The sequence below is a fragment of the Podarcis filfolensis genome (genome assembly GCF_964270895.1).
Source record: "Podarcis filfolensis genome assembly, chromosome: 7".
NCBI classification, from domain to species: Eukaryota; Metazoa; Chordata; class Lepidosauria; order Squamata; family Lacertidae; genus Podarcis; species Podarcis filfolensis.
This window is the reverse complement of record NC_139603.1, coordinates 70,675,106-70,700,719: the sequence shown is the minus strand read 5'-3', so window position 1 is coordinate 70,700,719 and position 25,614 is coordinate 70,675,106. Positions and strand designations below refer to the sequence as shown.

The 25,614-nt window shown below is 40.5% G+C and overlaps 1 protein-coding gene across 3 annotated transcripts in view; it reads right to left on the bottom strand.

Annotated features, from left to right (window-relative positions):
• The window catches only part of OXR1 (oxidation resistance 1), a 207,585-nt gene that overhangs the window by 7,602 nt on the left and 174,369 nt on the right, over window positions 1-25,614 (bottom strand). For 2 of the 3 annotated variants that reach the window (XR_014549941.1, XM_083622052.1), the window contains exons 1-6: window positions 20,068-20,659; window positions 11,996-12,078; window positions 8,279-8,386; window positions 7,060-7,179; window positions 6,200-6,352; window positions 2,533-2,717 (exon numbers count right to left, since the gene is read on the bottom strand). Coding sequence is in view for 2 of the 3 variants with exons in the window: in XM_083622052.1 (XP_083478178.1) it covers window positions 2,533-2,717; window positions 6,200-6,352; window positions 7,060-7,179; window positions 8,279-8,386; window positions 11,996-12,078; window positions 20,068-20,224 (806 nt within the window). In the remaining variant the exon portion in view is untranslated. Of the gene's footprint in view, window positions 1-2,532; window positions 2,718-6,199; window positions 6,353-7,059; window positions 7,180-8,278; window positions 8,387-11,995; window positions 12,079-20,067; window positions 20,660-25,614 lie in introns of those variants that run through there. The other variant, XM_083622051.1, reaches the window with a different exon arrangement.

Here is a 25,614-nt window from a genome sequence, read left to right as displayed (position 1 = left end):
TACAGGCAGAAACCTTTTACTACAGTGGTGCCCCGCAAGACGAATGCCTCGCAAAACAAAAAACGCGCAAGACGAAAGGGTTTTTCGGTTTTTGCGTCACTTCGCTAGACGATTTTCCCTATGGGCTTGCTTCGCAAGACGAAACGTCTTGCGAGTTCTTGAGAGTTTGTTTCCTTTTTCTTAAAGCTGCTAAGCCGTTAATAGCCGCTAAGCCGCTAATAGCCGCTAAGCCGCTAATAGCCGTGCTTCGCAAGACAAAAAAACCCCAAGACGAAGAGACTCGCGGAACGGATTAATTTCGTCTTGCGAGGCACCACTGTATTAAAGTATTTCTTAATGCCAAACCATTTTTTACTCTTGAAAGTAAATAAAATTATTCAACAAAGCTCAGAAAACACATTAAAAACCTTTACTAAGAAAGACTGCAGCACTCTTTATCCCTCACCACTTCAAAGAGCAACATCCAAAGGCAGGCACATGGGCTTGCCTGTGTATGAAAGGCTTTGGGCACTTGGCAAACACAAAACCAAAGCCATACCCTGCCCTTCCTCCTGAGAAATGACCTGAAGAGAGATACAGGCTCATTTTCCTATTGAACGGAATCCTCCTCCCTCCACTAAGCTTAAAGCCCAAGAGAAGAGCTAGGGATTTCCCCTGAAACTGCAACAGGTTTCACTATGAGAGCAAATTTATCTGTTTGCTTCCCATAATATCATTGGGGGAAGTTCCAGTGTGGTGATAAGTATTTATTTTTCTGAGTATCTCTAATCATTTAGATTAGAGTATCTCTAATCACTTTTATAAAAAAATATTTGTTTCTGTTACTGAGTCTGTTCTGCCACTAAATCAGTTGGCAGAACTCAAAATATCCTATAAAAGCAACCTAATAATCATATCGGTAGAACATCATTATCTGCTGAACTAAACGTCTTTCCCAATATTAAGTGATAAAGCATGGAGTCTTCGGATCAGATCATGAAACAAACTCACGGCATAATAGAACAAAGTGACCTTAGGTATCCTACCAGAGTAGGGAATCACATAACATCTGTTTTAATCACAATTCCAAGATGAACTGAGAAAGATTTTATGCCAGCACTGAAAACCAGAAGTATGTGAAAAACCTAGGGGTGGTATCCAATAGTAGTTATACTTCAAGTATACTCTTTGAAATCAATACACCCTTAATCTGTTTACTTTCAGTTATGAGTATGACTTAGATATCATGCCTGATGTGGTGCCGCATACAGTATTCCCACATGGTGGTGGGAAGAGGGGTGAATCAGGGGCAGAGCAATTTTTTTCACGTTTAACTGAAAAAGATTAATCTTCTTAAATATTTTGCAGGAAAAAAGCATTCAACTGCAACCAATACTAGTTAAAAGTGTATAGCTGATTAGTGGAAGTTGGTGGAAATATAAATAATTGTAAAATACTAAAGAGAGAAGGGATTATGCTTCAGCAATAGCAGAAAAAACCTGGTTGGGATATCACAGGTATTTCTACTCGTAAGAGCAAATGGGAGATGGAAGACATAAGATGGGGCAACACACTTTTATCTCCCTCACTTTTTAAAAGTACATAAACATAGAACCTAATTAAGTCTTATTTCAAAGGCTATGAAGTGGCAAGTGGCACAGAGCAAATACTTGGCAAAATCTTACAGCATCTTAACTTAAGAACCGTTGTCTAAACTCTGTTCTTCAGGTTCCTAAGACACCAAAAGCATAGAAAATATTTCCACTAATAATGTATTTAAATCCCAAGAGAATAACTTGCCTTTAATTTTCTATTAAATAAAAATGCACATGCATCTAATATTCCCTGCACGTTTTTAGCTTACCTACAACATTGTTAGACAGAGATGTGCTACTTTCAGAATTTGCAAGGATTGTATTCAATCTGATAATCAAGTGACATGGAAAACTTTTCTAGGGTATGTTTCAAAAAGCCATGAAGTAATACATGTTTTCAACTTCGCTTGAATTGAGCTGAAACTAATTCTTTTGTTCAGTGGGGGAAGCAAACAAAGCCAGGAACATTATCTTCACAACTAAGCTAAAAACAACGAAAAGGAACACTGTCTTGAAGGAAGGGCGGGGGGGGGGGGAGATCAGCTCTTTTTCTCTGTAAAAGTCATCTTATTATTAGAGACAAACGTAACAAAAGGTGAACAATATGAACCACTGTGTATAATTTATACTGATTACCTCTTCCTAAACATTGAATTTTAATGCCTTTGAATTTAAGAAAAATTAAGCTAGTCAGTATTAAGATACTGGCTTTTCCCACACTCATCATTGATGCAAAAAGGGAAAAGGCTGTGCTGAAGTTGGAAAGAGAACATACATCACATAAACAAAAGCTAGAGCCTGTCATGTACTTTTTGTTGCCTTAAGTCTTGAATAAAAGACAATTTGTATGATGACATAGAAACCACTACCATGCAGTTTAAAGCAAACTTTGTATCTATAAAAATGTATTTATCCACATACACACACAGAAAGAGAGAGAGAATCTAATTTATCTTACATGGATAGTGAATCCTTTACTTTGCCATCTACAATATCTTTATACATAGCAGCTGACATCACTTCTTCCATTGGACACATGATGCCATAGTCTTCACAACCATTCTCTTGAACCAATGGATCCATTTTATGTGGATCAAACATTATATTATTTGGCGTCACTAGCAGCACACCGTTGACTGTTCCCTAAAATAAGAAGAAAGGGGGCGGGAAAATGTTTGATGACCTAAGATTAGCCAAACGTTTTCAAAGCATTTCTACAAGTAACAGCACTGAATACTGAACATTTATACTAGAAGCTACCTAATACTCAACTAAAGCCAGGGCTTTTTCGGCTGTGGCTCCAATCTGGTGGAACACTGTCACAAGAGACCAGGGCCCTGCGGGACTTGACATCTTTCCGCAGGGCCTGCAAGACAGAGCTGTTCTACCAGGCCTTTGGCCAGGGCACAGCCTGACTCCCTCCCTTGGCAATCTTCGCGGAGCTCTGGCCCAATGGCTGCCAGTGGCTTGAATTAATTAATTTTATAATGAATGATTTTAGAGTGTTGTTTATGCTGTACTTTTGTACAGTTTTATTGTTGTTAGCCGCCCTGAGCCCGGCTTCGGCTGGGGAGGGCGGGATATAAATAAAATTTATTATTATTATTCCTGTAAGCCAGTTAAGGATTGTAAACCAATCCACAAGGAAAACATTTTTCCTTAGTAAAAAAAGATGCCTGAATCAATATTTAGCCATCACTGTTTTAGAAAACAAACAAACTTAGGTCTGTTAACTTGTAAGACTTTTCCCTCAACGTGCTAGCAATTAGGAAGAGACTCTCTTCCACCTAGATTAGAGAATTTAAAAATTAACTTTATGAAAGCATTTCATGAATATGAATGGGACTGGGCTAGTATCACCTTTGCTTGAAGCATTTAGTTCCAAAGTTAAGAGGTGGTGGGGAAACACCATTAATTTGCCTCTGGTTTCTTTGCATAAATAAAGCAACACAGATGCATGCTAAGAGAAGCAGCCTTCTCCTGGAAACCTACTACAGTGGTACCTCGGTTTACGAACTTAATCCGTTCTGGAAGTCTGTTCTTAAAACAAAGCCATTCTTAAACCGAGGCACACTTTCCCTAATGAGGCCTCCCACCGCCAGTGCCCTTCCACCATTTGGATTCCATTCGTAGACTGAGGTAAAGTTCGCTAACTACTTCCGGTTTTGCGGAGTTCGTATACCGAATAGTTCGTCAACAGGGCTGTTCTTAAACTCAGGTACCACTGTAAATAGAGGCATTAAAAAAAAGAACCTAATTAATCAATCAATCAGAAACATATTAGATTGGGTCCAGTTATGCCCTTTCTCTGATGATGGAAGAGGAAGCAATTTTCACTGGTTCCCCTTTCTGAACTACAGCCCCTCAAAGATCTACTCCTCCAAAACAACAAAGAAGGTGGTGTGTTTGGTTATATGGCAAAGGAGGGGGCAAAACTGCCTCATGGCTCCCTTCTTTCAGCAGGCTTCTGTTGGATCACCAACAGCAAGGGTAAAACTGGATTCAGTCCACTGATTTAATTGAATGTGTCTTGGAGCTCCATTCCTTGGTATGCACTTAAAGTTTATGCAAGTTTCAACATATGGTAAAAAACATTCCGAATCTAGCTCAAATAAGTTGCAGCAATTATATAATTAATGTAAGCTGGAGCATAAATGAAATCAAATCATGCAATATCTGCATTTAAAATAGATTGTGAAATTCACTACATTTTCTGCTTATTAAATAATGGTTTTATGTAAGGCATGTCATTTCTTAAAGATATCTAATGATTTATATAACCGGAAGTGCATATGATCTATTATTTTTGGAAGGAGAGAGGCTTTGGCGAAAAGCGCTAGCGGCATGAGGGACCAAGAGAAACCTATTCATATCCACAAGTTATTTTTATTACCAAGCACTATGTTATAATTTTAGAATGTGGAAACAGATTTTGCAAAAGGTAGGAAATCTCTAAGAGGTAGGTATACAGTGGGAGCCTAGTTGAACAAGGAATATGAAGAACGTATTATGAGTTTTCAAAATCTATGGTTACTAATGAAATAAAAGAGCCAAGCAAAATATAAGATGGTATAGTAATGAAGCTCAGAGCAAATTGAAACCTTTGGCCAATTTTTAAGGCAGTGGGTGTTCATCAATATACAGGATTAAACCAGTGTAGGTTTGTGGATGAACAGAAGTCCAAAAATATGTTCATGGACTTTTAAGTTCACCTGTCTTGGGACAGAAAGAGAAGGAATCAAATCAAATATAAACACACAGTAAGAAAAATTTGAGCTGAAAATAGCAGACACACGCTTCTAGAAAACTAATTTATTATTTTTACTAAGTACTGAGAAAGTTATTTCACATGCCATACTGAATGCACTGCCTTTAAGAAAGATGTAAATGTTTTGACAGTTTTTCCTGCACAGTATTTTGGCACTACCAAGCCTCCCACATATTTTATTTTTTAGAAGCAGGCATAATTCTGCTTTCAGCATTGTCTATCAGTTTTCCAAAGCCTAAACTGCATTAATGGCTCTCACATTTTCCTCAGTGTTTTTCTCCTGATATAATTGGCTACTACTGCTAGATCTGAAAGACAATTGGGGCAAGTCTATACAGTTAGCTTGTATCTTACATAGGGGTCATGTTCTAGGGATAGCACATAAAGCTGAAATTGCATATAATGAAAACAACTCGTTGGAATCGCCCCTGCACAAGCACTCTTATCTTCCTGAGCCAGCATGCAAAACGGGTCTTACCCTCCAAGGAAAGCAGAGAACTTTTAAGCTCTCAGTCTTGTTCTCCTAGTATGCAAGGTGGAGAAGCTTAAAAGTACTTTCCGCACAGGGAAAACCCAGCACAAAAGATCTGTTAAGCTCTCTGCATTCTGTGTGTTTAATTTGTGAAATTTCAACTGGCTGCCTGTCATGCATGTAAAGTTGCAATCACGTAAGTTAAACGCATGTAAGTTGTGAGTCGACTGCACTACTTTGCCTCAGAAAGCAATACATAAAACTTGTGGCTTGAGAAATTTGCTGCTACTTCCAGCCGCTGGTATAAGAAATGAAATAATTCAAACAGAGAATTACACAAATACAGAACTACTGTGGAAATGTGCACACAAAAATGTAATTATTTCTAGGAAATAATGGAACACACAATCTGTATGCGATCCTCTCATGTGCAGTCTCTGTTGATTTCAAAACCACAACTTCCTTCTATTTTACCAAAACCTAATATTATTGTGTCAAAAGGCTGGGGTATTGTTTATTGGGTTTTGTTGAGAGGTTTTGCTACTGCTATCGACATTAAATTTTTTGCATTTTTATTTTTAGACCTTATTATTTATGTGAAAATTGCACAGTTTGGTTGTGTACTTTTTGATGTGTTTTATTTATTGTTTAGGACTACTTTTGTTGTGCTTGTAATTATATAAATCTTTTCTTGTTGTAAGCCGCTTTGGGTGGCCCAAAAGTGGCATGTAAATAAAATGTATGAATATGAAAGTGGAAAAAGTATAGATTTGATCATTTTAAGTTAAGCTACATTTTAATTGGTGCGAATTAATTGCCAATAAATCTCAATAAATGGAAGACCTCAAATAAATAGTTGAAGCATGACGCTAGAACCTTCTGTACCTTGCTGTTGGTTATGTATTTGCAATTAATTTTGAGAAATTTTTCTGTGAAAGCTTCTTCTTCCTCTGATGTGGATGATACAACTCTTGCAGGCCGAACACATGTGTAAACTGGTGTGGGTGTGGCTTCTTTTCCATGCACCCCATCTGAATCCTACAAAGGGGAAAAACAGTACTATTTTATAATGACCAAAAACAACACTGTACATTCTTTTCCAAATCCTAGAAATCACAGCTTTCAGTTTTTTGAATTTTTAGCTTGGATAGTTGCAGCAAATTTATAAATAAAAAATATACAATATAATATTCTAGAGCCATGGGTACTGTACAATCTCTATGGGTAAAAGAAGATAGAAAATCCCTACATTAGCATAAAAAATCTATAAAGTATATTGAAGGAATCTACAGCCCCTTCCTTAAACAATTTATTTCTAGCCCCCACCCCTAACTCCCACCAAATTTAGCACATACAGCAAAAAGTCCCACTCCCCCCCCCACAAAAGGAGACACCAAGCTGGTAATAATGCCCCTTCCTCAGCTGATCAGTTATGTGCACATGTGAGTGTCTGGGATGGCTACACCTATTTTTAGCCTCACTCAGTGCTAGCATGTGGCCCCCAGAGAGTTGGCCAAAGATGAATGTGGCCCTTGGACCCCCCAAAAATATTAGCCACCCCAGGTCTGAAAGCAAATCCTTATAACTCTTTCAAACAATCTAGTCAAGATCTTTGCCAACGCAGTTTTTGATTTCAAGACACCTTGGCACCAATCAGATCAGCGCAGTTTCAAACATTATCCCTTCAGGAATGTTCTTAAACTTTTTTAAAAAGTTATTTTCCTTTATTCCAGCAACGTACTTACACTTACAGCTGTCTTCTCAGCCTCTGCTTCTGAAGATGTAGGTGATAAAGGACTTATAGGACTAAGTGAAGGAGAACTTTCCACACTGGAAATATATTCTGGATCAGGAACATATAAAATCTGTAAAAATAAGCAAAATACTTCCAATTGAGATGTCATCACCAGGACTGAAATGTAAGTAAATTAAGATGGAAATACATTTCATGCAGAGGCTTTGTGTAAGAGATGTTTCAATACATGAACAGACAATTATGGACTGTCACTGTAACTACTTTGAATTCTCAGTGTTCTTTTTTTTTTATTTTGTGTTCCTCTGATCTCACTCCTCCATGCCACATGTGAATATATGCCTGCATCAGACAAATGATTCATTTAGCTCAGTAGTGCCTACACTACTGGCAGCAGCTCTCCAGGGTTTCAGACATGGGGCTATACTACTCAGCCACGACCCTTAAGAACGTCAGAGCCTGCAGGATCAGGCCAATGGCCCATCTAGGATCCAGTTCTCAGAGTGGCCAACCAGATTCCTTATTAAAAGACTTCTGCACATGATTATTGGTCAGTTGAGAGCTGAGTGGATGAAAAGATGTGGTAGATGTAAGGAGAGTGATGGTAGCTGAGTGATGGTGTGGAGTTGCGTTTTTAGTTGTAGTGCATGCAGTTGAATGTCCTATCACTAGTGCCTGCCATAATCCTGACTTGTTGTTATACAAGAACCAGAGATCACAGTTTAAAACAAATGCTGGCTAGTTAAACAAGCCAGTTTCATAACCCATGACTTGACGTGGCTAATTTGTTTGGTTTAAATCATGATCTCTAATTGTATGTAATGAAAAGCCTAGATTCTTTGGAAGCAAAACTAAATACTAGCAATGCCCTTCTCCCAGCCGTGCAGGAGGCAGCAATGGGAAAGCAAGCAAGCTGGAGGCTTCGCCATTGTTTAGTACTAAGTCTTCTTTCCACTTAAAACATAGAAATGGACCTGGAGTTACAACTTCAATCCAGATCCAGACCAACAAGGGATTGGTATTTGATCTGAGGTTTGTGGCAAGTTAGGGGAAAACCATTCTCAACCATTTTTTTCAGATTTCCTCCATGGCACAATTAGAGCAGAGTCAGGACCTGTCTTAGACAGCCCGCGATCAGATTTCCCCTAAAAATAGTTTAATATATTTGCCTCAGTTGCTCAGTCTCCCATATGCTATATAAAAGGAAGTACCTGTCCAGGAACGACTGCTCTGGAAAATAGCTTGTTTAACTGGACCAGTTCATTAGGTGTCGTATCAAACTTTAGGGCAACAGTATTCAAAGAATCTCTTGATTCAACCTGTTAAGAAAAGGTAACTAGTGTTGAAATACAGTATTCAAGTTCTATTTAGCTTCAATTCGAAAGCCTACCAGTCTTTACAACCTGTCCAATAAAATATTCTTGTCCAAATCCAACAGGCAGAATGTGGTTCTCTTGATCATGCAGCGGCTTTGCAGACCCAGTTCACATGAACAAGCTTTCCCTTGTAAGCTTAGCGTGGCACAGGTTTATCACTAATTCCCAGAATGGAAGATGGCAGGATTTTCAAGGACATGCTCTATGGAGCTGCCTCAGGCACCAGGCCCATTGGCAGACCAACTCTGTGTTACAAGGATGTCTGTGAATGTGACATGAAGGCTGGCAACATCAACCCCGCCATGTGGGAATCCTTTGGAGACGACCACAGCATCTGGAGACAATCAGTCAAGTTGTGTATCCACAGCAGTGACCAAAGGAGGAATGAGCACTGGGAGGAGTGCAGAAAGAAGAAACGCCATGGTACAACTGCAACAGCACAATCAGAGGCCTCCATCTGCCCTAGCTGCAACAAGGCATCTCTCTCACACATATCGGTCTCTACAGCCACAGCAGGCGCTGTAACTCCCCAATGGTTTGACTTCACCTCCGAAGGCACACTCTTCCATTGTCTCTTGAGACAGACAGATGCCAACCAATAACTAACCGTAGCCTGCTTCTCCTGGATATGGTTCCTAAGGAGCTTCCTACCCATGTTATTTTCAAGATCACTTACTGGCCTTAAGCACCCAAAGTATTTATGCAGTTTGCATTTATACTGCCTTAACTGATACAGATGGTCCGGCCCCACCACTTAATGGATCCGAATTGTTTCCAAAGAGTGGTAGGGGATGTTTTATCCCATGTTGATGGCCTCTCAGCTGATTCCCTGGTGGCCCGCTGGAATGTGGAGTTATCCAGGGCTATCAAAGGGAGAGTGTGCTGTGCATCTGCATATCTTGTGAATGTGTGTGCGCATGTCACACCTACTATTAGTTACACCAACTACTAGCATGTGGCCTTCAGATGAGTGGCTACCAACAATGCAGCCCTCAGACCAAAAAAGGTTAGCAACCACTACAGTAAAGGATAATTGTGCAAATCAATCACTTTTTATATAATAAACTTGCTGAAAAGCAGGATTGCCACTCTTTTCATGACAGCTGCTCTGTGTCTGTTTTCGTAGCATAATCTACAGATATCCAACAGGTACTAATTTCTACATTATTTGAGGAAATGCTAGCCACCTTGGCTGAAAAGGCTGGCTCCCCACTATGCTCCATGATTTTCTTGTACTAATAAGTACCTAATAAAGTAGGATAAAAAAATGCTTCTAAGGCCCTATTATAGCTTTCTAAGAATGCCTTTTGGTTACATGCGGTAAGCATATGGAAGGAGGAGAAATTCCCCTAACATTTTTTTCCATTTCCATATTTTAAAATTTATGTTACAGAATGATTTTAGCCAAGGGTGGTATTTACACTTGCACAACAGAACTTGCCCGTCTCCTCAGCATATCTTCTCTGGAGGCTTGGGGGAACCCCTAGAACATATTTTTTTGCAGGGAGAGAGATGGAGAATGTTCCATTGCACAAGCAGAAATCCACATGCTGATGAAAAGTTCACATATTATTATTATTTATTAAATTGGCCTATCACCCTTCATCTGAAGATCTCAGGGTGGTTCACAGCATAAAAATACAAGATTAAAAACACAAAATACATAACAAAATAAAAACAACCCCCCCCTCATTTCCCCCACCTCCTCCCAGAGACATATTTAAAGTAGTACATAGTGCTACTTTGGATACAAACCATGTCTCCTCAGAAATAAATATTATTGAATTCAGTGTGACATTCCCAGGTGAGTGGGTTTAGGAATGTAGGTTTAACTACCTGCCTTGGAAATACCGCAAGATAGAAATTCAAACAAACATACATGCTACCAGTGCATGGAAATGGGTGGGGAGAGGGAGAAGAGGCAATACTTTGTCAGTAAGAGGAAAGTGAATAAGGGAAATGAACTCCAAAGTATTATGCAACATTTTAAGGTAGAAAATTATAACAGTGTTGGACAAAAGGTTTTCAATCTCTTCTGTAATCTGTTATCACTCTAGAATGGAACATGCAGCAAGAAGCAGTAGAACTGGCAGTAATGAAACTGTGAGGGTCTAAATTACTACTGCTAAACATTGTTTTAAATCAGTGTTTTAAACTCCCAATTAATTAAGAGTGGTATATGTTCTGCACCTTATTTAGTCTGAATACTACAACCTTCTGAAACAATACAAATACTTAAGCAAGGTACTACTATATTGTGATTCTGACCATGACACAGAAGGGTATATGGTTCACTGGAAGCTATGTCAACTTCCACAACAAGACTTTCTGAAAGTGCTTGAAATACTACAGAACATACTACCAAATACACCAAATTATAGCCAACTGTCCAATATTTTACACCTATTTATACAGATACAATACACATCACATTCAGTAATTGTTTTTAATATTGTAGTTAATAGATTTCTGGAACCCACGCTGGAACCACATGGCAAAGACTGGGTAAACAATCTTAACAAGTTATTGCAGAGGTTCAGAGAAGCAGCATGTATCTGGTTAATACTGAAATCCATTTTGTTAAACACAGAAGGATGAGAGCTGACAGATCAGCCTGCATCACTTTGTTTACTCCAGTAATTTGCTTAATATGAGAGAATAATTTTACTTCCTAATTACATTTCATGCTTATACTGATCAGAATTTCTGGAATTCCAGCCAATCACGTTGTCAGTGCAACTTCAGAGTACATAGTAGTTTTACTGTTAAAATATTTACAAAAATTATCCATGTTCTTAATAGCATTTTAGTTTAAAGCACATCGTTTTTATTTTAGAAATCAGATTAAATTATTTATAACATGCCAGTTTAATGTGCCAATTTAAATATTATAACTTTATAAGTCCTAGTTATACAGGCAATATGTAGCAAAACATTTCTTAATTCAGTTTCCCTTAGTAACCAGAAATACGAAACACTCGACTGCAGCACTGTTTGAGGGTCATTTGAAGAACGTAACAGTTACAGAAAGGCTCCATTTTCAGATACTGCTGGAAAAAATAGAACTATGCTTCCAAGTAGCAAGAGATCAATGGAAATTCTGAGAACATAAGAATGTTATTCAAAGGCACTGCAAAGATGGACTAACATCACCACACCTGCATTCAACGGACAATGCTGAAAGCTATAAAGGCAGTAAGGGGTTTTAAAAACCTGGTTCTTTCTTGGAAGTAAAATAATTTGTGCATCTAAAGGAATGTCCTGTTGATTTACACTTATTCACAACTTGATAACCTCTACAGGAATACTAGAAAGGTTAACTTTGCCTCTCCAGAATTACACTGCATCATTTCTGAAAAGACTCAAAATAGTACTTGTCAATCCTGTTAAGGTGATCAGCTGCCTGCCAGAGCTACAGACTGAATAAACAAAAAGGTAACATGCATCACTTTTCTTCTTAAATAGCATTCAGAAAACTAATATCCAAATATTAAACATATCCAAATCTTTATAGATTTCTCTTGCATATTATGTAGGTGAGTAGTTACTTACTGTGTACTCTATAGTCCCTTTAGGCTTTTGAAAAGACATTCGTCTCCCATCTTTCTTGTCTAGGGTCTTTTTCTGGCCAGTATCTGAAAAAATTTGAGGCAAGGCACGCGTTACATTCATTTTTCTCTCCCTTTCAGTATTGTCACAGACTGCTGACTACAGCCCCGTGGGCAGACATCTATTTCACCAGTTACACAGCTTATACCCTGTGACTCTCAACTCAGCCTAACACAACTAGCTGCCAGAACAGGGACTTCACTCCTCTGTTTTGCTTTAAGGATTTGACCAATATAAGCTACTCCAGTGATTGGGAATATCTTCCTAGTTTCACAAATACCTGCAAACATTCAGAGTGTTATCAATTTTAAAAAACACACGCTGTATAACAAGAACTGTATAGGACAAGGTTAAAATAATTGTAACAAATAATTATAACATCAATTAGTTCTACACTGCACAGGATATGTCCATAAGCTGCAACAGACTGTGCACAGCTTAGTAGACACAATTTTAAGATGCAGATTTTAAAAAAAAACATTAGCATTAACACAAAGGATGGGCATTTTCATATAAAGTTGGCCTTCTGTATACAGATTATATGCATGTCCTTTTTAAAAATTATAGTACAAGTGTAATGCAATGTCATGTTCCACTCAGAACTACTTTGCACCACAAATGCTAATTTGTAAGGAGCTGTGAACTCAGCTCAGAAGTGGCCCATTCACAAGGAAATTCAGACAACGCCCCTCCTCCCTTTAACTGCCTTTCAGTTACTTTTCCTCCTATTTATTCCTTGAACATTTAAGTAAATCTGAGTAAGCACACCAAAGAAAACAGGATGTGGGTGGAAGAAGCACATGTATACAGCCTGTGAGATGTACAAGTGGGAGATGGTAGGTGGGGTCACAAAATTCATTCAGATACTAAGTGTTAGGAAATGGCCCAATCAAAACGGGGGTGGGGACACAAAGGAACACAAGGAAATTATATTCCTCCTTCACAACCAAATTTATCTGCATAGATTTTTATACTTTCTACTAAAACTGTTCTTCATTCCTCTGCCATATCACAACAAGATTAGTTATCAAAATGATATATGCCATCAGATTAAATGATACTAAAAAGATAATCAAAATGATTTCATTTCAAGAAGAAACACTGAAAGTTGTAACTATTCCAATTAAGTTATTAAAAGTGTTGTAGAGGACAAGCCTGTAAGACAGAATAAGGAATTGTTTGAAAACCCTTCACTATGTATGAAGTTTCACCTTTCATTAAAAACCATTTGATAGCAACCTTATACTACAAACCACAACTTAAATCTGAAACATCTGATAAAGGTGCCATTATTTTTAGCTCCATCCCGGAAGGTTCTTACTTCCACATTGTGTTATCAGAACAAGGGTACTGTATTTAGTAGGAGTAATTCCCCAACAGTTCTTTGACATCCTACCTCCTATGTAAAACACAACGTTGGTTCACCCACACCAGGATACCTTTATTTAATATTATGAGAAAACGTCAGATTTGCCCATTAGTCCTTTTCCTCTCCTTTTACATGCCAGAGGAAGAGAATGAAACTAAACACAGTACCCTTTGACATTCAAATTTGAGGAAAGGTGGTTTGTTTCAACTATGGTTAGTAAAAATAATAGACAATCTGAATCCACTGTCTGATCCTGGCTTGTTCTAACCATTGTTTAAACAAACCACAGTTCTGAAGTTTAGACATAACAAAGTACTGTGGATAGTTTAAAAGGAAATTGGGAAGCTCTTCAGCCTCCTCTAGTGGCACAATAAACAGGGGGAGAGGATAGAGGTATCTGAGTGCTTAAGTCTCAACTATGGTTTCCTATTGATGAAGTTTTTCCTGCAGAATAAATCATAATTTAATGTGATATGAATCAGCAGGATTGAGCCATACAGCAAGCCTCAGACTTGCATACTACCCTCTTTCCTCACTCCCCTAGCTGTGACAAACTGTGGTTATTATTAACTATACTTGTTTCAAACAAACCAATTCAAAACATTGTTACTGAAGTTGCCTTGTTTAAACCAACCAAGATTAAACATGGTTCTAGTTCTGAACATAGCAAGCTATGGTTAATCAAAAGTGGAAGCAAATACTTCTGAACTCTCCTCCCAGCAGTACAGGAGGAGAAGAAAGGGAGAATTACACAAGGCTGAGGCCCTTCCTTCACTTGTTTACACTAGTGGATACCACAATCCATTTCTGAAACATGAAAAAGAAGCAATTTTTAATATAATAAAAATCGGCAAAATTAGAGGTTCTCATTACTATTAAGTATGTTAAGTACCTCAATTTATTTTAATTATCAATATGAATGTGGTAATTGCTACATAAAACAAGAGAAGCATTACGATGCTAACAAAACTGAGATACATTAATGCATTGTCATCGTGTAGTGTTTCTAAAATCCTTATTTTCACCTTCATCCTGAATAATTGAACAACATTCAATCAGAAGAAAATCAAGGCCCTTTAGAGCCTTTAACTTAGTTAATAAGAAGTACTTTCAATAGCCGCTGAACAGCTGGTTCAAGATAGGCTTCAGATACACATTATTGTTCCCACATACCAAGTTATCTAAGCAGATAAGGTAATTGTGCAGAATTCATGAGCAGCAGGAAACTGGGATCTTTCAACACATACCCCAGCACATCTTCCCCATTCCCAAGCCTGCTTGATATCCCTAGGTTGAATAAAATACTACAGTGGTACCTCGGGTTACATACGCTTCAGGTTACACACGCTTCAGGTTACAGACTCCACTAACCCAGAAATAGTACTTCAGGTTAAGAACTTTGCTTCAGGATGAGAACAGAAATCATGCTCCGGTGGCATGGCAGCAGCGGGAGGCCCCATTAGCTAAAGTGGTGCTTCAGGTTAAGAACGGACCTCCAGGACGAATTAAGTACTTAACCCAAGGTACCACTGTACAGGTATAGCCCAATTCCTGCAACCTTTACAGTCCTATACGGAAAACGCCCCATTCGGAACAATGACATTCAGAGGTAAGTCAAAGGGCTGGAGTGTGCAGCATCAACCCTTTAGTGCAGTATATGAGTCTCCACCGATTGGAGCCAAATGTGGCAAAACCTTCAGAAGAGCAAGTCTTTAAAAAAAATGAAAAGGATAATTGTATATTACTTATTAACATTGGCATGTGAATCTGGAAGTACACAATACTAATTCAAATAGAGATGCACACAAACCAGTGAGACAAGATATACCAGTTATATAATACTGCATTTACGTCCAAAACCATTTAAGATACACAAGGTTAAATTACAATTTCCCAGCACCGTGGAGCATGTATACTTTAGTTTTTACATTTATTATTCTTTTTCCTAGCTTGTTATACTGAATCTGATCATTGATCCATCTAGCTCAGCATTTTCTACTGACTGGCAGTGGCACTTGGGTTTCAAGTCTTTTCCTGACCAATCTGGAGATTCCTAGTTTTGAAGCTTGGAACTTCTGCAAACAAATAATGTGTTCCACCACTAAGCTACATTAAAGCTTAATATTGTACCAGAAACAAGCATCTATGTTGATCTTTCTATTTCATGGATGAATTCTTTGCCATGATTATTTGACACATCCTTACAGACAGTTGTAGGCTACAGGTGAAGGTGAGACAAAAAAACTTGGCTAGTTCACCTAGCTGAGGTTGTGTTTGTGAAGACAAAGTCAAAGGAAGGACATTTTTTAGAGGGCACTTTCAAAAGCTTCAAAATAGGAACAGCTAAGCACTGAAAGTGTTTCAAATGCATTATCTCTGTAAACCTGTCAACATTCTGTAAGGTACAGTTGGTTTATTTACAATATTTATGCATGGCACTAAAACAGAAAGTTGTTAGAGCAGCTTGCAACACAAAAATTAAAATTGAATAAAAGCTTCACAAAAATAAATCTAGTGCAGCAGAAAAATCAAGAAGCAGAGACTAAACAGTGGACTAAAACAAATTTACCTGGTCAAAACATATTTAATAGGCCAGAGGAAATAAAAAAAAAAGTATTTGCCTAGTCATTACTAATAATCACTTCTTTATTTCTGCAGTTTCCTAAGAACTGCATCCAGAGAGATGCTGAGAAAGAAAATCTATTGAGTTTATGACTGAACTGAAATTTGAAAGAGAACTCTCAACTTGCAGCTCAAACTCTAAACCCCTAGGTTTATCAGACTGATAATTATTTATGCTGGCTGAAAAGTTGAAAGTGCAAACCCCTGCAAACCTATCAGTAAGCAACAGATATAAAATCATTTCTGACAGCACAACTAAGGGTGGCATGCTAAACTGAAGCAAGCTAGACAATTATAAAGACTTCAGACTCACATCAACTTCAGTCTTGCTCATACCTCATACACACAAGATTATGTAAGCTCAATAGTTGTTATCCCAGAAGAAATAAAACTTGAGTTTCATTTATCTGGCTCACACGTACCAAACTGTGAGACAGACTGGATGAGCAAGTTTGCTGGTACATACTGACAACGCTGTGGTCACTTTACTCCTCCCACACTCCTGGGAGATAAACCATGGTTGGTTTAGCATGTCCAAATCCAGTCTGATGGCTTGTTTGGAGCAGGACAAAGCACAAGCTCAGGTGAAGATGCAATGCTAAGCCAAACCATGGCTTTCCTCCTGGTAATGCAGAATGGGGGAGGGGGAGGGGGAGGGGAGAGAAGTAATGTGCCTGCAATTTTATTACAGTGTGCCAGCAGTCTTGCTCACTCATGCTAAACCATACTTTGGATTATTGTTACATGTGAATAAGGCCACCAATTTCAATTTAACTGAACTACAAACGCAAGCAGATTAATTTTAAGTGAGCTCACATATTGCTGATGCAAAATAGCCAGTCGCTCCAGCATTCAACACCCCTTGCTTAAAAACAACTGTATGCAACTCCTCTCGTTTAAAGCTATTTCAGCACTTATTCAAATAGAAACTTCTAATTACTAGGGATTTACTACCCTGAACAGCCATTAATGAAATACTATGTTTTATTAGAGCAAGACCTGTCATTCAGGTTAAGAAAGGTGATTTAAAATAATTTCAAGTAGCAGCAATTCCAAACTCTCCAATTTTCAAATCTTAAAAGAAGAGAATGAAGGGTAGATTAGGATAGAGAAAATAAAGATGCAACTCTTAAGTATCTATAGCAGGGATGGGGAACTTGTGGCACACCAGATGATGTCTGAGTACAAGACCAATTATCCCTGACTATTGGCAATACTGGGTGGGGCTGATAGAAGCTGGAATCCAAGAACACCTGAAGGACTGCAGTTTCCCTATCCCTGATCTATGCAGCTTTTCAATGAGCATGGTTAGAAAGATAGCATAGTCAATAAATACAGAGCAATAGATGAGCAGAATAAACAAGCAAGTAGTTAATTCTTTTCTGCCCTGGTTTGGAAAAACTGCATATTCAGTTCTGGAATGCACTTCTTAAAGGATGGGGGAGAAGGCTCTTCACATTTTTATTAAACTGAAATATGGAGTTTTATGCATTTCAGCTTAAGCACTGCCCACTTAAATCTCTTCTTTTGCTACTTATCTCTGTTCTCTTGGATGGATTACAAAGGACATCAAGAAGTATTCTTCCTCTTTCTCACTTGAGCTTTTATACTTTTCATCATCACTCTGTAGATCAAGGTCTTTCCACGTATTAGTTGGCAGTAAAGCCAAGTTTATGACCAAGTGTACACTTGACAGGAAGCTGTCTGATTAATGTACCTTTATGTATGGTTCCCATATTTCAAAAAGTAAAAACCAGGACACCATTATAATGTGAATAATGGGAAAAGCAACTTGAATTTGAAAATAAACTATCACCAACTCATCTGTTGTCCTTTGTTCCCTTTCATGAAGATTCGAAAATTTGTTCCTTAATTTATTTATTATTGGTGGAAACCAAGGAGCTAAAAGTGGCATACATGGCTCTCTCTAGCTTCATATTTTCCATGCAACCACCCTGTGAGGTGGGTTAGGAAATAAATCCATATACAATGTACTGATGTTGTGCAGCCCATTGGGAACACAGGGTAATTTACAAGCCTCACAACATTTGCATTTTGATAGGCAGATAAGGAGCCACTATCAATATTCTCTTTGACTATGCATTTCAGAAGAAAATGTCTATGGAAATTAGAGATGCAATCTCAAGAATGGGCCTATTATGAAAAAGCATTTTCGCTACCAACACACCCTATAAGCTCAGAAGTGAATGGCCAATAATGAAGCCAACAGCCTACTCTTAATGGTTTCAGCACTGAAACCCTTATCATGTATGGTTAGAAGAGTAGACTTTCCCCACCTCATCATGCTTACTCCATGGGTGCAGAAGGGGGAGAGGAAGCAGGGCTTCAAAACTTTCACAGACAATTACCAGCACTAGAAGTGGCTTCCAGTGTTTATACCCTCTGGCATCTACAAAGGCTCTTTTACTGCTTGTGGCCCTCCATATGTTGTTGGATTCCAGCCCCTATCAGTCCCAGGCAGTATTGTTGGTGCTTAAGGATGTTAGGAAGCTACATCTGGAGACTGAGGAAAGTTCTTCTAGGACCTACCTACAAAGACTATTGGGAATGTGATCATCTTCACTTCCCGATGGTCCCAAGCAACCTACAGAACTAGAGGCACTGAGCAAACCACTGTTTGCTTGTGAAAGCAAGTGAGCCTTGATCTCAAGGAATGGCCACCGCTACCTCCAATCCCCCTCACCTGTTCTCTCACTCCAGAGGTGCAGCAGGGTCTAGGCCTAGAATACTACCCTAACCGCCCTCGCCCCAAAAGGAAAAGCAAGTGTGCAAATAAATGGCAGAGGCTACTACGAGCTTGAGGCATGTGAGCAACCAGGCTGCTTTCCGAAACTGGCCCAGCCCTCCCTGCTGAGCTTTGACAGGGGAAGGAACTGCTCCTGCAAGGCACAGCCCGCCTCTTCTTGCTGCAGCTGCAAACACAACTTTTACTATTCTCCCCCGCCCCCCATGCTGGCGAAGTGATTGTATTGGTCTTGAGCCACACCTCTTTCTTGCCCTCCTGATTTCCAGGTGTCACAGCTGAAAGGATCAAGCTCCCTGGGCCCAATCTCCACCACAAGAAGCAAGTCCACATGTGAGAGGAATCCTTGCGCAGAAACAGCTGCCTTTGCACGCCCACCCAGCATGCCTATACCTTTTCCCTTTGGGTGTCATTGAATACGATGGAGGAGGAAAACCACGGGTAGACTACATACAATGTGTGTGTGTGTGTGTGTGTACACTCACATATAATATTGTGCATGCACAGAAAATACATATGCAACACACATGTACCTACTGACAAACGCACACGTACATAGTCTGCATGTGGCGATATATATATATATATCACATACATACATTTATGTACAAAATGACATATATACTGCTGCCTTTCTGAGCGCTTCCAATATTGGATAGCTTCAGCATGCTCGGGGACCCAAAGTTTTGTGTCCCTTTTGTAGGAAATGTATACTTTTCCGTGCATTCTGCAACCTCCACTGGGCCCACACCCAGCCTTCTTACACTTGTGGGCCCGAGTTTTTCCTGACAGCAACGCAAGGCGCCAGTTTCCTTACTTACCCCCGCCCCACCTCTGGGATGGGATGAGGAGGGGAATGGGGAGGCCCCCCACACACCAGGATGCCCTTCTCCCCGCCCCCCCACACACACATCCACCGCCCCAACCACCACCTGCAACCACGCTTGAGAAAGGGGGCGGCGGGCTCCTCCAACTTCTCGCCCCACCGGAGTTGAACTCTGGAGGCCCGCTCCGCCTCGGCTTCCTCATGGCTCCCCAGAGGCCTCCTTTCCCCCGACCCCAAGTAGCCCTGGTCCTAGAGAAGCCCGCATTCCTATACCTTTCGTGACGTGTGCGAGGGCGGAAGGGGAGAATAAACGGGGGGGGGCAGGAAAATTTCTCCCACAGGACCCCCTTCCTACCGCCCCATAAGCGGAGTTCCTCCTCCCGAGTAAACCCCGCACCGTCCCGACCCCTCAGCGCCACGGGGAGGCCTCCTACCTATCGGGGGCTCCGGCTTGGGCTCCCCCTCGTGCAGGGAGTCCTGGAAGTGGACCTGGCGGGGGCCCCCGGAGCCGGGCGCGGCACCCCACAGGCGGCTGGCGGTGCCCCTCAGCAGCCGGCTGCTCTTGCCCGTGAAAGTCGTGAGGTACTCCATGAGGCGACACGGACGGGGAGCGCGGCGCTTGGAAAGGGTCTTCTCCCCGCTCAGAAGGCCGGGGTGGGGGTGAGGGTGGGGGTCGCGCCGCCTGACTCTCGAGCCTCCCTCGGAGCCGGTGGCCTCACAGCAAGCCCGCCCGAAAAGCCAAAAGGGCCGGCGAGAAGGGCTCGACCCGCTGGGCGAAAAGTTGGGCAAAAGTTCTTCTTTGACAGGCTCCGCCTCGAGGCTGCGGCGCTTAAAGGGGCCGCGCCGCGCGGCGTGGGTCTACGTAGTATATCGTAGATGTGTAGGGTTGGAAGGGAGCCCCAGGGTCATCTGGTCCAGCCCTCTGCGCAGTGCAGGGATCCGGCGTGGGCTCGAACCACCGATCTTCTGGTTACCGGACGCACCGACCCACTGCGCCATGGTGGCGGCCGTACAACAGTTTATTATTTTGTACATAAATGTGTGTGTGTATGTACTACGTACACACTACGTACGTGTGTGTGTGTTTGTCGGTAGGTGCGTGTGTGTTTCATGTGTATTTTCTCTGCATGCATGCGTGTATGTGTGCCCGTGTATATATACATATACATACATATATATATATATATATATATATATATATACACACACACACATATATATATATATATATACACACACACACACATACATATGTGTGTGTGTGTATTATATATATATCACATCACATCACACACACACACACACACACACACACACCATATTGTATGTAGTCAGTGGGATCTTGCCTCTGTTTGTGTGTAACATACACGCTATGTATGTGTGTATTTGTAAGTAGATACATGCCCTCGTATTCCATGTGTAGTTTCTGTGAATGTGCTATATAATATATATGAGCGTGTGGGTGGCTGATATTTCCATATGCAGTTCTGTATAGTGTGAAGTCATGGATAAAACTCTGCCCAGGATTGCACCTTGAGGCTTTGTTTCAGCAAGGATTGAGGGTTAAGGGGTCCTGCCAAAAGTTTTACATAAAAGGTGTTTTTTAAAAAAGAAAAGAAAAGAAGGGCTGTTAAGGAAGTAAGTGATGCAAGGTCATGCATATTTCCTGGGAGGCAATTTGTTGATGGGCTGCTAGTTTGAAGAATGGTTTTACTTTTGTTCTCCCAAGAATTCTGCACTTGAAAATACTCACTTAAATCCTTTTTCTTAAACTTAGATATGTGATGGCTGTTTGTGACTTACTCATGATGGCAGGATTTGGATTTTTTAAAGCATTTGTATGTATTGATGGGATTTTTTTAAGGCCAGGTAATAGCAAGTATTATTATACTGTGTTATAGTTACACATAGGTTTATGGTATGGGAGTGAACTCAGTTATTGAGTAATTTTGGCATGTGTGCTTTACACAAGAGTTCTGACATCTCATACAATGCGCTGGGTGGCTGCAAATAGCACAACACCCATTTACTTGAGGCTTAAAGCTGGCTAATGAGCCCCACTTCTAAAAAAAAAAAATACATCACATAAACAAGAGTTCAGTCATTGAGCAAATGACTCAGTCACTTCTGTAGGAAGAACAGCATGTCTTGGAAATATAATTTAAAAATATAGATGCCCTGTATTTTTACCCAAAGCTAATTTAAATAGTTGGGTGTTTCAGCTATGGCTTATACCTGCAGCCCTTGTTTGTGAAAAAGTGCCTAGAATGGAAGGACCCCTTCTGAAGCTTGATTAAATCCATTGCCCATTATTTTTCCACATTGCTTGTAGCAAATAAGCCATGTGGTAATAAGAGAGTGGGTTCTCATGGTCTGTTTGCTATGGAAAATGTGGGAAAACGATGGTAGACTATTGTGCCAAACAAGAAGTAGAACTACAACTGGCAGTAAATAAATTTTCTGCTTTTGGTTTCTCCTGCTGGTGTTTACTGGCACAGCAGTCGTGGCAGGGAGGGCTGAAAGCCAGAAACTCTTGTTACTGGTATGTAGGCTGAGCTTGCTATGTGTCCACTTCACCCAGGTCTAGATTTTTCAGTGTAGACCAACATTTTACCATAGTTTACCACACTCATTACTAATCAACTTTGGGAGGTATGATAACTTACCCTCCATGCACTGCTGAGGGAGACCCGAGGGTGGTGAAAAGGGAGAGGGCCTTTTCAGTTGTGGCTCCCTGTCTGTGGAGTGCTCTCCCCAACGAGCTCTGCCAGGCACCTTTGTTGACATCCTTTTGGCACCAGGTAAAGAGTTATCTTTAGGACACGGGTGGCGCTGTGGTCTAAACCACAGAGCCTAGGACTTGCCGATCAGAAGGTTGATGGTTCAAATCCCCGTGACGGGGTGAGCTCCCATTGCTCGGCCCCTGCTCCTGCCAACCTAGCAGTTCGAAAGCACGTCCAAGTGCAAGTAGGAAGGTAAATGGCGTTTCCATGCGCTGCTCTGGTGTGCCAGAAGTGGCTTAGTCATGCTGGCCACATGACCCAGAAGCTGTACGCCAGCTCCCTCGGCCAGTAAAGTGAGATGAGCGCCGCAACCCCAGAGCCGTCCGTGAATCGACCTAATGGTCAGGGGTCCCTTTACCTTTAAAGACTTATCTTTAGATAGGCAAATGTGATATTGTTTTGCTGCCAAAGGTTCCTGTGGGTGTTATGGGGGTTTGTTTTGTTCTGTTTTTATGATATAGTTTATTTATTTTTATGTTTTAAATGTCTTGTAAATTGCTTGGAGTCCTTCGGCTAACAAGTGTTTAACAAGTGCAATAGTAATAAAAAGGTTTTTTTTTTTATAAAAAAAAAAAGGTAAAGGACCTCTGGATTGTTAAGTCCAGTCAAAGGCGACTATGGGGTTGCGGCACTCATCTCGCTATCAGGCCGAGGGAGCTGGTGTTTGTCCACAGACAGCTTTCTCGGTCATGTGGCCAGCATGACTAAACCGTGTCTGGCGCAACGGAACACCGTGACGAAAATCAGAGCACATGGAAATGCCATTTACCTTCCTTCCACAGTGGTACCTATTTGTCTACTTGCACTGGCGTGCTTTCGAATTGCTAGGTTGGCAGGAGCTGGACAGAGCAATAGGCACTCACCCTGTCACAGGGATTCGAACCGTCGAGCTTCTGATCATCAAGCCCAAGAGGCTCAGTGGTTTAGACCACAGCGCCGCCCGCTCCCCTTCAATAGTAATAATAATAACAAATAAAATGGATATATTATATTTTTTTTTTGCTATTTTCACAATTAACGTTACTGGTTGGTTGGTTGGTTGGTTGGTTTTACAAGTGCAGTATATTATTAAGATTTGGTTTTTAGAGTTATTTTCTTGGTTGGTAATAACAGCAAAGTTAAACTTCGCCTCCAGTTGCCACCCTGCAGTTGCAGAGCAGAACTAACAGGTAGAAAGGACACCAAGGTCCTCCCAAATTTCACCTGCAAATGCCTATCTGGGTGAGGAAAATCACTGTAAAGAGTGGGAGTGGTGGGTGGGAAAGGAAGGGGCTTTTGCAAGTGACCTTCTGTGAGTTGAAGGAAGAATTATACAAATAATAATCCACTTCTCGCCTGCTGATTCTCCCCTGCTTTCTCTCAAGTCCTGTATTACAGGAAAAGTGGGAAAATGTGGGATTGGCCTTCTGTGCAAGTTTTGGCAACTCACAGTCCCCGTCCCCCCCTTGCTGGTAGATTTGAGCGCTCCCATCGCTTACCACCCAATAAAATGGCAAAGAAACAAGAGGCCAAAATTAGCAAAAACTTCAAGGCACAGGAAAGTTGTTGTGTTTTTTTAAAACAACAACAGAGGATTAAGGTAGGAAAAGGTAAAACTATAGAACAGCATGTGGCGGTGACCTGTAATTACTCTGGGGACAAATGTGGTGCCAATAAAAATAAGTGCTAATTGCAGCAGTGAATGCCAGGCATACTGCCAGTAGATGCTGTGTGAGCTCTCAGGGAAATTCTGCTTGCACAAATGGCTGCTGAATAACTCCTGAGCCTCCTCTGAGGCACTCTTGCCAAATTTCCATGATACTCTGGTCTTCAGATAAACATGTGCCAAGCAAAAAGGTGCCTTATTTCTCTGTTGTTGATTAAATCTGAATTAGTTCTTAAATGTGAAAAATTTGTAGTGTGATCATGTCCCTTCAATATATTGTTCAGGGGTACATGCATGAGATGGATATCTGGCGCATAGGCTGGTGCATATAATTTTGAGGAGCCTGGCCAATGCTTACAGTGGGTGACCATCAACATTCCCCTTAGTGAGAACCAGCAGCCCAGTTGCCCTAGATAGTCATGCCATTCATATGCAGCAAGCACACCAACTCTTAATAAATAAGCTTTACCTATGAAGGGCTGCACAAAAGGGCACATTTTGCCTAAGGCCAATTGCCCATCAGAATGCTGCATTGACAAAAGAAAGATGGGAAAAACAGCCCTGTACCTACTGGAGTTTTCAATGATAATATTTATTTTTAAGATTAATATGAATCTTAATATCCAACGGCTTAACAAAACATCCAACGTTGCAGTTCCGTCCCTAGTTTATGTTCCTACCCTTTCCATTCTCCAGCACAGGACCAATAAAACTCATGTTATGCAGAGACCACTACATGAAATGATATAATATCTGGGGGGAAATGAAGAGGAACCCATTTCAGTTAGTCTTCACTAACACACTTGAAGAACAAGGGGCACATAGTGCTTAAAAGTATCAGTCATGACCTGGTTGTTGTTTTTTTTAAAAAAAATAAGCCATCCATTTATTGACTGCCAAACAGGAAAGTTCTAGCCAGTTATGAATCCCAAGTACAGTAGCTGTTTTCCAAAGCCTAAGAATAATTTCCTTAGCTATTATAAAAGCTCTGCAGAGACAGGCTGCCTGTGAGTCAGACAGGGCCCATGCTATTGGTACATAACCTAAAATAGCATAAGTAGATATACAGAACTATATTGATTGACAGGCTGGGAAGGACACCCATCACAGGCCAATTCCAGAGCATAGGTGTTGAAGTTGCACCTCTAGTGTGCATCTGATTCCACAACGTATGTCAGGTGAGAAGTGACTTATTCTCCTGTGGTTAATGTTTAGTTGAATTAGGCCTACCTCGTATACCGCTCTTAAAGGTACAAGAGACGTCACATGGGCTAGAAATTGCAGCACTATGTGCAACTCATCTTCAGTCACGTGATGTTTAGTAAAACCCAGGCTATATTACTGCATTTCTTCTAAACATGCATATAAAAATTCCATTATGCTTTTCTATGTGGACATTTTTTTAAAAATTGAGATTGCTAATGTACAGAAATCAAGCTCCACCTGAAATCTAAACTGAACTTGAATAAATGAATTTTAAGTGTCACAGTATATTTGATTATTTATTTTATGAAAGTATTTACATACCACTATATCATGAAGTATCAGGGCAG